Source organism: Chlorocebus sabaeus, chromosome 12 (genome assembly GCF_047675955.1).
Source record: "Chlorocebus sabaeus isolate Y175 chromosome 12, mChlSab1.0.hap1, whole genome shotgun sequence".
Taxonomy (NCBI): Eukaryota; Metazoa; Chordata; class Mammalia; order Primates; family Cercopithecidae; genus Chlorocebus; species Chlorocebus sabaeus.
The window spans coordinates 14,504,679-14,520,873 of record NC_132915.1 but is presented as its reverse complement, the minus strand read 5'-3'; the positions used below and the strand labels follow the sequence as shown (position 1 = coordinate 14,520,873).

The 16,195-nt window shown below is 39.3% G+C and overlaps 1 protein-coding gene across 1 annotated transcript in view; it reads right to left on the bottom strand.

Moving 5' to 3' along the window:
• Positions 1-13,063: 13,063 nt before the first annotated feature.
• Positions 13,064-16,195, bottom strand: part of FRMD3 (FERM domain containing 3) — a 292,877-nt gene continuing 289,745 nt past the window's right edge. Inside the window, exon 15 of the mRNA XM_073021498.1 lies at positions 13,064-13,386. Coding sequence (XP_072877599.1) covers positions 13,373-13,386 — 14 coding nt within the window. The 3' untranslated portion in view covers positions 13,064-13,372. The remainder of the gene's footprint in view (positions 13,387-16,195) is intronic.

The following is a 16,195-nucleotide window of genomic DNA, read 5'->3' as shown; positions in this document are numbered from 1 at the left end:
ATATTTTGAAGGAAATCTTTTCTGAGCAGTAGGTCTCAACAGTGTGCTTAAAACATTCAGTAAGACATGATGAAAACAGATGTGCTGTCTTCCTGGCTTTATTGTTCCATTTATAGAGCACAGGCAGAGCAAATTTAGCATAATTCTTCAGAGCCCTAGGATTTTCTAAACGGTAAATGGACATTGGATCCAACTTAAGGTCACCAGCTGCATTAGCCTCTAACAAGAGAGTCAGCCTGTCCTCTGAAGGTTTGAAATCAGGTATTGATTTCTCCTCTCTACCTGTGAAAGTTCTAGATGGCATCTTCTTCCAGTAGATGACTGTTTTGTTTACATTGAAAATCAGTTGTGTAGTGTAGCCACCTTCATCAATGATCTTAGCTAGCGATCAATAACACTTGCTGCTTCACCTTGCACATTTATGTTATGGAGGCGGCTTCTTCAACTTTATGAATCAAACCATTGTTAGCTTTCAATGTTTCTTCTGCAACTTCTGCACCCCTCTCAGCCTTCATAGAATTGAAGATCTAGGTCCTTGCTCTGGATCATGTTTGGCTTAAGGCAATGTTGTGGCTGGTTTGACCTTCTATCTAAAACTCTAAAACTTTTTCCATCTCAGCAGTAAGGCTGTTTTGCCTTCTTATCATGCATATGTTCACTGGAGTAGCACTTGCAATTTTCTTTAAGAACTTTTTCTTCGCACTCACAACTTGGCTAACTGGTGCAAGAGGCCTAGCTATTGGCCTATCTCAGTTTTCAACATGTCTTCACCACTAGGCCTAATCATTTCTAGCTTTTGTTTCAAAGTGAGAGATGTTAACTCTTCCTTTCACTTGAACACTTAGAGAGGTCATTGTAGGGTAATTACTTGGCCTAATTTCAATATTGCTGTGTCTCAGGGAATAGGGAGTCCTGGGGCAAAGGAGAAAGATGGGGGAACAGCTGGCAGCTGCTCAGTGAGGCAGTCAAGACACAAACAACATTTACGAATTAAGTTCACTGTCTTCTGTGGGTTTGGTTCGTGGTTCCCCAAAACGACTACAATGGAACATCAAAGATCATTGATCACAGACAATCATAACAGATGTAATAGTAATGAGAAAGTTTGAAATATTGTGAGAATTACCAAAATGTGACACAAAGACACCAAGTGAGTACATGCTATTGGAAAAATGGCGCCAACAGACTTGTTGATGCAGGGTGTGCCTTCAAAGTAAAAAACAACAACATCTGCAAAGCACAATAAAGCAGAGCACAGTGGAATGAAGTATGTCTCTAAAGGAAACTTGTATGCAAGCAAAGAGGCAGAGATCAAAGGGAGTCAGTCCTACTCAAATAGAAAGTAATGTCTAAGAAGAAGATAGGGCACGTGCCTTTCTCTTGTCCTTGGAGCTATTTATGGAACTCCCCGCTGGAGGAACATAGACTCTTTCCTTCAAGCTAGAATTAGCATGTCTGCAAAAGGACTTAGGTGATCTGCTGCTAGTGGAGGAGTAGGGCAGTCTACGTGGACTCCCATGAAGGGAGCAATTTGCACCCAACTTAAATTTGATCTGGACACGATAAGCCAAACTTTTGGAAACTTAATCCTTTGGCAGGACCTGTGGGCTAGGGGCCCAAGACCTGATGGGCATGCTGTTTAGAGAAGCCAAAAATCAGCAGTTGAAAAGAGAAACTGACTTTTGTTGTGGTTGGAACTAAAGCAATGGACCATGCCAAGAGGCCCATGGGATGGCCAATAGCTAGTCAGGGACAGGATTCTGAGGCTGTGTGTCAGAAGAATTGGATGCTGGCAGCCAACTAGGATACATAAAATAGTAGAATGGAGAGAAGTCATGCGCCAGAGTGGGGTCTTCCTAAAATGAGAGCCTCTCCTGCCATCGGGGAGGTTGGAGGTAGGCATTTGGTAGCAGCAGAAAAATACAGATGGGTGTATTTCTATTGTGAAAAACTATAAAGCAGAACACTCTGAGAGGCCCTCTGCTTAGTCCTTCTGCCCCACATTGAAGGACTGAACATTATTCTAATTCTGAAAAATTAAAATCCAAAGTTAGCATTGGTTATTCCTGGGGAGTAAGATTATGGGCGGTTTTTATTTTACTCTTTGTAACTTTCTTTATCAATTCTTTATCAAGGTTACTGCCATGGATTTGGATTCTTTTCAGCATCAATTGTTTTAATTGGAAGAAGGCAGAGCCTTTTTTTGTAATGAAAGACCCAAACGAAGTGAATTTTAGAGAATAAGTGATACAAATGTCTGGCCTTTTAGTGTGTGTGTGTGCGCACGCTCGCGTGTGTGTGTGTGTGTGTGTGTACACATACATAGAAAGAGAGAGAAGAAAAAAACAGGCAAAGAACATTGCACTTCAGGAAGACTTAGCACAGCCCAGAGAAACTATCCCATGGAAGAGGAAGGAAGTTTCAGGGCTGGTTGAACCTTCTGAAAAAGTGCCAATAGGGAAAAATATTTGAAGATTGCCTTGGCTATGTTTTCTATTCTATGGTCTTCTATATCACTTCTCCAACTCATGAGAACCAACTCACACAGCCAAGATACAGAAGCTAAATTTGACTATGCTCTCTATCCCCCTAAATTCCCTCCTTTGGTACATCCCCTTTTCAAAAACCTTCCCTATAGTTCCTTCTACTTAAAGCCACTTCCTCCACCAAAGAATATGTTTACCAAGTTCCTTGTTCAAGGCAGGGAAACCTTTATACAATATCTTTCCTACGCCCCATAGTTGACTCAATCTCTGAGACCCAGGATTAGCCTTCTACCATCAATCCTGACCACATGCTCAGCAGCATGGTGGTCACTGGAATAGGAACCACTGGAATGTCCCTGGCACCTGTTGCCCTAGCTTGGGCCTTCCTCCCCTCCTTCAGATAGCTCTCTCACCCCCATTCCCCATCTCCTCTGCAGCTCAACTTAAAGGCCAGAGCAGGTGAGGTCTGCAACAGCGTCCCAGTGGATAGATCTGAAAACTGGAGGGTACAAAGGCTTTTCGCCCCCTGACCCACATAATCCACTACCTAATTGACCCTCACTCTGTGGACAGAAGGCCTATCTGGCTACTGCAGCTTCCCCAATACCACCGATGTCTATACTGCCTCTCTCCGGGCTTCCTCCTGCTCTTCTGTACTTTGTGCCCAGGAGGGCTTTCCTGTCCGTTCGGTCCACAATGGCCCCTTTCCGTTCTTCAGACATTCCATCATGCTCCCCCTCAACCCTGGATGCCAGTCCTCCACATGCCCACACAGTTAACTCCTGCACCCCCAAGGTATTTTTCAAGCCTCACCCCTGACTTCCGGCATCCCCCATTTTGGAATCCCCAGTGTCTATTGTTTACAACTTTATGTCCATGTGTACCCATTGTATATCTCCCACTTATAAATGAGAACATACAGTATTTGATTTTCTGTTTCTGAGTTATTTTACTTAGAATCATGGTCTCTTGCTCACTGAAAAAGTGAGACCTCCCCAGCCACATGCCCCAGCACTTCTCTTCCCATCCTCACTTATTTCTCTTTTGCATTTATCACTATCTGATACTTTTCTTGTGTTTTTTTTTTTTTTTTTTTTTTTGAGGCGGAGTCTCGCTCAGTGGCCCAGGCTGGAGTGCAGTGGCGTGATCTCGGCCATTCTCCTGCCTCAGCCTCCCAAGTAGCTGGGACTACAGGCACCCGCGGCCACGCCTGGCTAATTTTTTGCATTTTTAGTAGAGACGGAGTTTCACCGTGTTAGCCAGGATGGTCTTGATCTCCTGACCTCGTGATCTGCCCGCCTCAGCCTCCCAAAGTGCTGGGATTACCGGTGTGAGTCGCCGTGCCTGGCCATATATATATATATAAGCCCATAGCAGTGCTTGTTCACTGCTATATGTTTTGCACTCTGTTGGGCACAGAGTAGGTGCTTATTCAGTGTGGGTTGATGACTGCAGGATGAATGAATGCCTACAGGGGTAAATGGATTTGGATTTTGTTCTAAGAACAAAAGCATTTCCAGGTTCAAGTACCTGACTTGCAAATGACTTTTGGAATAAATTTTTTGGAGATTGGATACTGTCTGTTATAAAGAGTTATTCAAGTCCAAGGTATCAGATCTTTTCCAACACTTGCTTGTTAATCCTTGAAAGCACACATGAAAACAGCAGCCCCAGGTCCTTTACTGTCAGCAGCTGAGTGTGTGAGCCTTGCCCAGCTTCTGATCTTTGATCCTCACATTTTGTTTGTACTTTTCACTCAGTTTCACACAGTGACACTGACTGCCAGGTAACTGTCTCTCAGGACATTTGTGCTTTGAGTCTGTGCAACTCTGGACCATTTCTGAAGGCTAAAAGATATGCCTGTTGATAAGAGGAGGAGCCCTGCAGCAGGAGTCCGATGCCAGCTGACCTGGAAGCAACCTGATCTCCAGAAAGCATCCCCGGTATACTCAAATGGACCTTCCAGATGATCGCTGTAAGGATATGCGTGATAGCAAAAGCTCAGGAGCAAGCTCCATGCACAGCCTTTTCACGTTACTATTGTTCTTAACTTTTGACTTATTCTCTTTAGGGATCAGCCTTTCTTTGACTATGAACCTAAACATAAGAAAGAGAAGTTTCTTGGGCCCCTAAAAACAAGTCATAATGCTTTCTGAAACTGAGTCTCTTCTTGTGCTTCTGAAAACTGAGTCTTCGTGCAAAGAAATCCCTCTGTATTTTCTTAATTTCCATCTTGATTCTCAATTTTGAAGATAAAATAGCTGTTGCTTTGTGTCTGTGCAGAGTGTGGCAAAAAGAGAGGAAACAGAAAAAGATCAAAGGACCGTCTCTCTCATCTTTAAAATCTCTTTTCCTTAAGGTATCATTGAATATCGCTCTTAATTGTGCCCTAAAACATTTTCTCTGCAACTGATGCTATCCAGCCAGTGGTTTTTTAGTCGCACCTGTAATTCAAATGCATATAACCCAGAATCCAGTCCTAACTTCACACCTGAGTTTCTCGTCCAACTAAACATCCCACAGGTACTTCAGGCTCACTAGATCCTAGTCTAACTCATTATCTTTGCACCAAAACAATATTTTTTAATTAAAATTTTAAAAAATTATAAATAAAAAAGGCTAGCTGTATTGGAATGGAGCCTGGCTAATGACCTTGTCTTTTCCCACTCACCCAAACTAGGCATTTAAAAACCAAACTTGACTGCCCACTCTGGCTTTATGCAAATTCCATCAGCCGCTGAGTCACTGTTTGACCCCACTCCAAGCTTCCAAACCTTCTCAGGAACCATGCTGATATCAAGACTGGGTCCTGTGGAGTATCTAATATATGTGACACCCGGAGGAGTCATTCTTTAACACCTCCAACGACAAAATTGTTTTCAATAATGGCCATGAGTATGATGAAAATTATGTCTTTATAATACATGTAATTCACAATATCATACATAATTATAGATTATATATATACACAATATAGATTATATATATACATATATATGTGTATGTATGTACACAAATAATGCTCAGAAAAACAAAGCAGTGAAAATGTTCTTTTAAACTAAATATGTATAATCTTATATATAATTATATAAGTTTTTAAAATAATAAAAAGGAAACACCCACAACCATTTTTATTAATTTTTATATCTACTGAAATGGCTGAACTTTGATCCTTTGGTTACAGTCTGATATATTAATATTTACATAAGTGACGGTCAATAACTAGGTTTTAATAAAACTAAAATGTCTGCAGAGGTATAGTTTAGGCAATCACTTTTTAAATTTTTTAAATGAGATGGACTCTTGCTATGATGCGCAGGCTGATCTCAAACTCCTGAGCTCAAGTCGTGCTCCCACCTCGGCCTCCCAAAGTGCTGAGATTACAGGCATGAGCCACTGCGCCCGACCTAATTTAGGCAATTACTAATGTGAGATTTTGTTTTGTTATTTGTTCTTTTGTTTGAAGACAAATAATTAATTAACAACTGAAAAGAATACATTGCAATTTTAAAATGTTATTCATATTCAGAAAATATTTCATGTATGAAATAAAATTTGCACTTATAAAACAAAAATATTACACTTCACAGTTGGCAAACATTTTAAATTTTAAATTAAAAAGTTTTTAAATTGTGAGTGGGTCACACTGAATGGTGACATTAAATGAATTCAAATCCTATTTCTTCATCTTTGCAATCACTATGCTATCATTGTTTCTTTCTAATCTACATAGAAATATGTCTCACCACAGGGGTTGAAGACTCAACTGCACCCAAAGCAAGATCCAGTGTTCCCAAACTGTTAGAAGCTCTTGAAATGGATGTGGGTAGCCAAGGCTATTGTGCCAAGGGTTCTTAGAATCAACTTCCACATAGAACATTTATCAAAAGATAAATAGCACAGGACAGAGGACCAGAAAAAAGAAAGTCACGTAGAGAAAGAAATCAGGAGACCTTGCATTTGTAACTTGACTATACATTTGCAATATACTCCCTACTTCGAACAATTTAGTAAAAAACATTTCTTTCTTACAAACACAGTTTCTTCCTGAAAGGAATTTTGAGGTATTCTATTTTCTGATGTCTTACTATTTTGGATGTATATCCACGTTATAGGTAACAAGATGTTTTATTTATAAATAAATGTAGAAGAAAAATAGATTATTTTAGAAGCAAATTCTCATTGTTGTTTTATCTTTTGAAACTTCCAAATCCAATTTTGTTATGCATTGCCACCACGACGCTATTGCTTCCATAGAACAGGATGCCCTCAAAGAGTGAAAGGGTTACCATGAGTCTAGAATGACCTGGAGGTGCCAGATTATGCGCTTAACTCCTAGCATTTCTCAAACAGTTACTACATGTCCAAGACTCTGCTAAGGGATTTGCAAATTCTAACTTATTTTTAAATCCCACAACAGCTCTGAGGTAAATGCTGTAAACATAATTTTAAAGATGAGGATGTCAAGAATTCAAGAGATTAAATGAGTTACCTGAAGCTATACCTAGGAAGAACAGCAAAGCTGAGACCAGAGCCGAGGCCGTCTGGCTGAAGACCCTGAGCTCTTAGCCATCATATTACACTGACTTTCTGTTCCAGATATGCCATCTTTGTATCAGTATCTCCTAGGCAGCAATTTTATACTCTGGCCTTTTGTCATTTTTACAGAAGCGCTAATAATGATGCACACAATTATTTTGTGCAAAAAAATCAAAATTTTTGTTTTAATAGTTTTTATTAAAATATTAATAGTTCATGATAAAATATTAATAGTTACTTCATAATAGCTTAAGTAACTATTACATATACAAGATAAAAATTTATTAGAAGTAAATATCAATGGTATAAATCAAATTATTTACTCTTTATGGACAAATATTACTTATTGCTAAAACAAAACTGGGTTCAGCATTATCTATTTTTCATTTTGATAGAATTAAGTACTGACAAAACTTGCTGACAAATAGACATGGAAAGGCTCCTGGTTATAATAAAGCTACTCAACTCGTACTCCTCATAAAATATGTCAAAAAATAACATAGTGAACTACAACAAGTATGATTTTTGCTAACAGCTTTGTTGAGCTATGAGTAACATACTATAAATAATGCATAAAGTTCATTGGTGTTTGTTCACAGAGTCATGCGACCATCCACAATTACATAATTTAAAAAAAAATTTATCACCCAAAAAAGAAACTCTGTACTTATTAGCAGTCATTCTTCATTCTCCCTACCCATGGAAATCAGTAATCTACTTTCTGTCTGTACAGATTTGTCTATTCTGGACATTTTATATAAATCAAATCATGCAATAGATGGCCTTTTGCTTTTGGCTTCTTTTACTTAGCATAATGTTTTCAAAGTTCATCCATGGTGTAGTATGTACCAATACTTTATTCATTTTTGTGGAATGGATACACCACATTTGTTTATCCAGTTTATGAATTGATGGACATATGGGTTGTTTCCTCTCTTGTGCTATTATGAAAAGTGCTGCTATGAAAATTACCCATTTTTGTGTGTTTTGTTCTCTTGAGTATATACCTAAGAGTGGAACTGCTGGCTTGTATGGTAACCTTATGCTTAACTTTTTGAAGAACTGCCAAACAGTTTTCCAAAGTAGCTGCACAATTTTACATTTTTCCAGGAATATATGAGGGTTTCAATTTCTCCACATTCTCACCAACACTTTGTGGCCTGTCTTTTTATTATAGCCATTCTTGTGGGTGTAAAGTGGAATCTCACTGTGGCACTGATTTGCATCTCTTTAATGACTAATGATATTGGACATCTTTTCGTGTGCTTACCATCCATTTGTATATTTCCTTTACCAAAATGTCTATTGTGATAACTTTGCCTACTTTAAAAATTGGTTTTTATTAAGTATTCTTTTTACATTATGGGTACAAATTCCTCATCGGAAATATGATTTAAAAATATTTTCATCCCTTTGGTGTTTTGTCTTTTCACTTTTCTTGATGGTATCTTTTAAAGCACAAATGTTTTTTAATTTATCTATTACTATCCAATTTGCCTATTTTTTATTTTGTCACTAGTGCTTTTGCTGTCCTTAGAAACCATCCTCTCTAATCAAAGGTTATAAAGATCTAATCTTATGCTTCTTCTAAAAGTTTTGAAATTTTATTACACACAAGGTCTATAATTTATTTTATTAATTTGTGCACACAGTGTGAGAAATTGGTCCCACTTTATGATTTTGCTTGTAGATACCAGTTTTTGAAAAGACTATTCTTTCCCCTTAGAGTTGTCTTGGCATCTTGTTCACTATCAATTGGTCACAAATGCATAGTTTTATTTCTGGACCCTCAGTTTTATTTTATGGATGTTTATGTCTATCCTGATGTTGGTACCACACTGTTACGATTACTGCAGCTTTGCATTAGGTTCTGAAATTGAGAAGTGCAAGTCCTTCAACTTTGTTCTTTTTCAAGATTATTTTGGTTAGTCTGGACCTTTTGCATTTCCATATAAAACTTTAGGACCAGTTTGTCAATTTCTACAAAACAGGAAGCTGACATCTGCGAGGGATTGCCTTGAATCTGAAAATCATCAGGAGTATTGCTATCTTAACAATATTAAGTTTTCCATCCATGAACATGTGATGTCTTTTCATTTGTTTAGGTCTTCTTTTTTTCAGTGAAGTTTTGTTGTTCACAATGTACAAGTCTTGTTACAGTCAGCAGCTAGTCAGACACGAACAGGGCAGGAGACACCAGGAATGTCAGGCAAACATCAGGTGACGGTCAGGCGGTTCTTACTGTCTTTCTAAAATGATTGGTCACAGCCAGCACCAGGGAAAGACAATTTCCCAATAGATAGAAAAACCTGAAACTGGCGATCAGCAGCTTCCTAAAAAGATCTCAGGAGTTGGGCAAGAGGGCTCAGTCATGCACAGTAAGAGACAAAATGGTGGAGTTTAACGGGTACATGACCTTCCTCTAGAAACTGGTAAGGGAATGCCTCAAGTGAACATGTGTGCAATTTCAGTAAACACACTGCACACGCAGCCACACTGTGCATGCAGATAGCTCAGCCCAAGGGAAGAATCAGGGGAGAAGTAATGCAAGACCCCGGAAGCACGCCAATGTATAAAACCCCAAGTCAAAAGGTCAAACAGTGCACTTGATCTCGCAAGTCCCCTGCTGGGCCATCTTCCAAGTGTACTTTACTTCCTGTCATTCCTGCTGTAAAGCTTTTAAATAAACTGTCACTCCTGCCCTAAATCTTGCTAGGTCTCTCACTCAGTTGAATTCAAGTATGATCACTGTGGAGTTTTCAGTCTTTACTAGATTGAGGATTTTTTTCTATTCATAGTTTATGGTTTTTTTAATTGTGAAAGAGTGTTGGATTTTGTCAAGTGCATTCTCCATACCTATTGAGAGGATCATGCAATTTTTGTCCTTTATTCTACTAACATGGTATATTTCACTGATTGACTTTCATGTGTTAAACAACCTTGCATTCCTGGGATAAATCCCACTTGATCAAGGTATATAATCCTTCCCATATGTTGCTGGATTCAGTTCAATTATAATTTTTTTGTTAGGGATTTTTTTCATCTATAGTCACAGGATACATTGGTCTGCACTTTTGTTTTCTTGTAATATCTTAGGTTTTAGCATCGGAGTGATACTGACCTCAGAGCACGGGAAATTGCCCCCTCCCTTCTGTTTTTGGCAGTTCGCGAAGTGCTGTTTGTTTTTTAAAAGTTTGGTATAATTCACCAGTGTAGCTATCATCACCCGCACTTTTCACTGAAGAAAGAATTTTGTTATTACTAATTCAATCTTTTACTTGTTCTAGATCTATTGCAGTTTTCCATCTCTTTGTAAGTTAGTTAATTTGTGTCCCTCAAGAAGTTTTTCTGTTTTGTCTAGGTTAGATAAATTGTTAATATACAACTTTTCATCGTGTTTCCTTATATTCCTTTTTATTTCTGGAAGGTCTATAATGGCATCCTCTATTTCATTTCTGGTTTTAGTAAGTTTAATACTCTCTTTTTTTCTTGGTTAATCTAGCTAAAGGCTTGTTCATTTCATTGACATTTTTCATTTTAAAGAACGAACTTTTGGTTTTATAGATTTTACCCATTGTTTTTCTATTCTCTTAATCCCCAATGTAACAAAATTGAGAGGTGGGACCTTTAAAAGCTGATTTGGTCCTGAGGGCTCTGTTCTCAGGAATATATTCATGTTGTTATCAAAGGAGTGGTTTCCTGATAAAAGGATGATTTGGGCCCTGTTCCCTTCTCTGTCTCTCATCTGTGTGATGCCTTCAACCGTGCTGTGATGCAGCAAGAAGGCCCTCAACAGATGTGTCCCCTCAATATTGAACTTCCCACTTGATCACAGTATATAATCCTTCCCACATGTTTCTGGATTCAGTGTGCGGAGTTCAGCCTCCACAACCATAAGCCAATAAATTTCTGTTCTGCATACATTACCCACTCTCAGGTATTCTGTTATAGCAACATAAAATGGACTAAGATAAGGAAGTGCTCTGCTCCACAAAGTCATTCAAGGTTCTAAGTTTCTGGCAGCTCTGACATCCTCAACTGGGAGCTTAAAGGTCACTACAAGTGTTGACATTTAGTGACAGATGGAGGCTGACAACTAGCTAAAGGCTTGGAGGCAATAAAATTACTTACCAAATTCTATTGGCCAAGACTCAGGGATATAGCCATATCAAACTAAATAGGGTGGGGGAGAACTTGGAAATGTAGTCTAATCTTATGGCAGGAAGAAGAGGAAATCGTTTTGATGATTAGCTGCCAGCCTCTGCCATAAGAAATTTGCAGAAGTGGGGGATTTGGAGTGAAATGTGTACAATGTATCTCCAGGCCTCTTGAGACAGGCAGAGATGTGGGAACATCTGACCCGTTGGGGCAGACTTTCTGAAAGGCAGCTTTTTAGTTGTGATTCCTTGTACTCATTGATCGTATTTGGTTCACGTTACAGTTTATGTTCTGGGAAGAGTGTGCATGGAACATTTGGCTTTAAACAAATGCCCAGAAGCCTGACACTTCTCATTATAAATGATCAAGTTGACTTTCTGTGAAACTAAGTCTTCAGTGTATTTAGTGTGAGTCAGTTGCTCATAGTTAAGCTGATCATTAGTGTTCTGTATGTGCAGATCGTAAATGCTAAATTCAGCAGTATGAATGTAAAAACAGCATTGAGATTATTCTGTCTTCCTACTTCACATTAAACAAGAAATTAAGTATTATTAATGGTAAACAAATTGAGTCTGGATGCAGTGGCTCACGCCTATAATCCCAGCACTTGGAGAGGCCAAAGTGGGTGGTTCACTTGAGGTCAGGAGTTCGAGATCAGCCTGGCCAGCACGGTGAAATCCTGGTCTACTAAAAATACTAAAATTAGCTGGGCATGGTGGCATGTGCCTGGAATCCTAGCTACTGAGGAGGCTGAGGCATGAGAATCGCTTGAACCTGGGAGGCAGAGGTTGCAGTTAGCCAAGATCACACCAATGCACTCCAGTCTGGAGAACAGAGCGAGACTCTGTCTCAAAAAACAAACAAACAACAACAACAACAAAAAACCCCAAATTGAGTATGTAGCATTAATGCCAGAAGGCTCACACAAAATACTCTTCTCTGTAATTTATAATCTCACATCAAAACACGATGTCATGAATTTTGGTAAATTTTAATCTGACTCATGATGGGAAGTAGAACAACTATAGAGCAACAATTCTTCCCTATTTTATTTTGTCAACACTATACAGAAACATACTAGGGGAGTTGTTGAGAGAAAGCATCTAGTTAATCAGGCAAAGTCTTACAGGTCAAGTGCCTGGAACAGTCCCAGTTAACACCTGTTGCTATGACATCGCCATTAAAACCATCCCCTTTTACTCCCAAAAGAGTTCAGGTTTGAATGATAAATTATATGGTAACCCTATGAGCTGGGAGCAGTGCCTTTATGTGCCCCCCGCCTCTTCAGGGTCTGGTTCACAACCTTGCAGAACCAGAAAATCAGGGTGTCAGGAAACTCAGGCTGATTGAGGAGAGGAAGGGAGTTGATTCACACCAAGGAAATTCCAAGAAGACTGATGCTTAAATCAGAGCACAAACTTCCTAACTTATGAAGAATGTAGCTGCCAAGGGAAGTAGAAACTAATGTTAGTTTGTGTGTTCTCACCCTTGAAGGGTGGTCTCCTTGGAAAGACAATGATCATAATCATAAGTCTGTGGGTGAGAGGAACCAGGCAATGGGTGTTTTCTGGAGAAGCTGCTAGAATTTGCAAGCCATGTTTCAGTACTTGGTACCCAAAGAAAGCATACATTTGTCCTACTAAGAGCTTTCCTTTATAACAATGAAAATGGCCTCAGTTCCCTTTCCAGAGAGATATTTGGAATAAGTATCAGCTAAAGGTAAGGAATAGGGATGTGTGATTCCAATCAACTTTCTGTTCTTTACTAATAATAACTGATAAGCTCTCTCACCCATTGCCAAGAACTGTCAGGGCTTATGTCAGTGGCAGACCATCCCCTGATGCCTGAGGTTCAGCCAGGAGCATCCTTCTCCACTGTCTCCTTGCTTGTAACATTGGAGGTTGCAGAGATCCAAAATATTCACCGCCATCCCTGCCACCACCCCAGTTCCCAGTAGATAATAGACACAATGGCCAGGAGAGGGTTAAAAGCAGCTTTATTAATGGATTGGAGAGCACAGCTGGGATCTGAGGCCTAAGCAAGGTTCCTTTCTTCTTCTCTGAAGTGACGGCTGCTGAGCCCACTGGGTGGGGCCCACCGAACTTACCCACCCAGTCACAGACGGATGCTGGAACATGGAGAGCCGAGTCTTGGCTGAGCTCACCACGGGCAGTTTCTGCTGGGTCTGTTTACTGCATGGAGACTGGAGGCCCAAATGCAGGTCCAAGAGAAAAGGAGAGAGGGAGAGAGAAAAGAAGCAGGAGGACAAGTAAGCAGAGACCTTCAGCACATTGTCTCCACCCTGTAGAGAATGGCCCAGAGGGACTCAAGCCCCTTCAACCACAACCATCCCAGAAGTCACCCCAGGGGTGGAAGCCTCTCCCCAGTACTTTTTCTCCAGGGTGGGAATGTTGGTACGAGAATCTTCCTCTCTTTGGCTAAGGAGAAAATGTAGGAACAAAGCAAGAGTTTCCTCCAGGCAGTGACATTGGGTCAGGAGTTCAATGAATTGCTCAATGAGTAAGTGGCCAAGCGCCATTTTGTGTGAGCCTTTTGGGTCAACAGACGCTAACCCAAACAAAGGCACTGGCTTGAGATACTGGAGTCAGAACTATAGGTCCATAAGCCACCTCACATCTGAATGCTAATCACTGAATTCCTTTTCTTGCCTGTCATCTACAGCCTGTACTTCTAAGGACTGCTGGATAAGGCATGAGGCCACCATAGCTAAGGGCCAATTCTGCTTGACTTCTATTGTATTCCTACAATTAAGAGAACTCCCCCACCCCTTTTGTTTCACTCCAAGGAACACCTTTTGGTTTAACTATCAGGTATGGAGTTGTTAGCTTTGCGCCAAACCTAAGTAGAAGACCTGTCAAGGCTATGCTGGGCAGAGGGGAGGCTAGAAGTGGAATCGTGACCAGCCTGACCAACATGGAGGAACCCCACCTCTAGTGAAAATACAAAAAATTGGCTGGATGTGGCGGTGCATGCCTGTAATTCCAGCTACTTGGGAAGCTGAGGCAGGAGAATCACTTGAACCTGGGAGGAGGAGGTTGCAGTGAGCCGGGATCGCGCCATTGCACTCCAGCCTGGGCAACAAGAGCAAAACTCCATCTCAAAACATAAAAATAAAAAATAAAAAGAAGTGGAATCATGAGATTCTTCCACAGTGCATGAACAGATAGAGAAGTTTAATGGCAAGTGAAATAACAGAGTTGAGTCTCATGCAGCTCTCCCTGGCGCAGGAAGGCATCCTTTTCTGGCCAGTGGTGATAACATATGATTTTCTAGCACGCTGAAATCCATGCTCTTATCTGTCAGTCAGAATACCCCTCTTCTATTTTCTCTGTGCTTTTCTATTTCTCTGGTTAACTTAATATCATTAATTAGATCAAGGTTTCTTTTATGTTTGAGCACATTTTCAGTGCTAGTATTCCTGCTTTGGGCCTGGATGACTTCTGCAAAGGGTTAATCTAATCCACTACCTGGGATTTTTTAAATATTATCACCATTATATGTTGACCTCATTTCATGGTCCTAGAGGGAATCCTTTTATAGTTTCCAACAACCTGACTATACAATTTTACTTTAAATAAAACTGAATGATTGCAAAAAATTTTACCCCAGAGTATTTTTATTAGGGATTCCTGCCACCATATTAACATATAAAACAATCTGGATGTTGACATAGAAATGCAGATTTCACCATACAAAGGTAAGGCTCCAATCACAGTAACATGGCCCCCATATCTCTAGTATTTCAATGAAATAAACTCATTGTGAATTCACCCCGAGTTGTGTTTATAAATATTAGACAAACCACAAAATATATTCCAAATACATAACATTTTACAATATTTTTCAAGCACAGACAAATACATACTTTACCTACATTGTTTTCATGATCCAACTTGCATTAGCACTAAAGGCAAGATTGTGTGTGTATATGTATTTGCCATATAAGTGTGTATTATATATATTTGTTTATATCCACAAATGTACACACTGGCATTTGTGGAAAATTTAACCCTTTCAGGCTGTGGGTTTTACCCACCATAGTATCTGACAGGGAAAAGAACCAATAATATGTCACAAATTCCTCAATTAGGGCAAAATAAGCACAATTATGCAAGAAAGGCATATATGTTGTGTCCATTCAAAGACACACATATATACAGATTCATACATAAACACATATACCGATAATATGGAATATACATATACTCACACACTTGCTTTAAACTCTGTATCTCACTCTATAATACACTGTCCATCTCCGGAAGCAGTCTTTTCCTCATTCAATTCAGGCAACTGGTGACTATCTTCTAACAAAACTTAAATGGATGTTTCTAAAAGGCTCTGATTCTATGCTGAGCAAATGGCATTTCAAGATTCCGGTTTAACTTTTGATGGCTGTTTAAATTCAGCAGACCCTATCCTGTCAACTTCTTCACTTAGAAACATTTCTATTCAACAATGAAGTTTCCACCTAAGAGAAAAGAGATGTTAGCTGGGAATGTTAAAATAATATATTTATTACTCCTTAATATAAATCTGCATGGTTGGATTACATGTGATATTTGTCCTATCATATTTTTCAAGCATTTTACAATGGAAAATATATTATTTCCATAATTTAAAAAATATTATATAATATTATTTTGAAAGAGTGAGGGTCAGATGATTTGTCATAGTCAGAACTTTAGAGAAAATTATATGACGCATGATCAGAAGGGGACTTATTTTGTGCAGACTACACTGAAGTTGCCTGATGTCAGAAAGGATGACTTAGAAATCATATGAGAAAAGAGGGAGAAAAACACAAATTTCAATTTCAAAGCTAGCCATCTGCAAGCTTCCAAAATAAACTGTTGAGGATTCCAATCACAGAAAATATATTTCTAAATCAGTATCAAATTTCAGGTAGTAAACAATCTTTATTAAAAAGCAAAATAAATCACTGAAAGCATATAGGAAAGGAAACCCTTAAAACTTAATGGCAAATATAT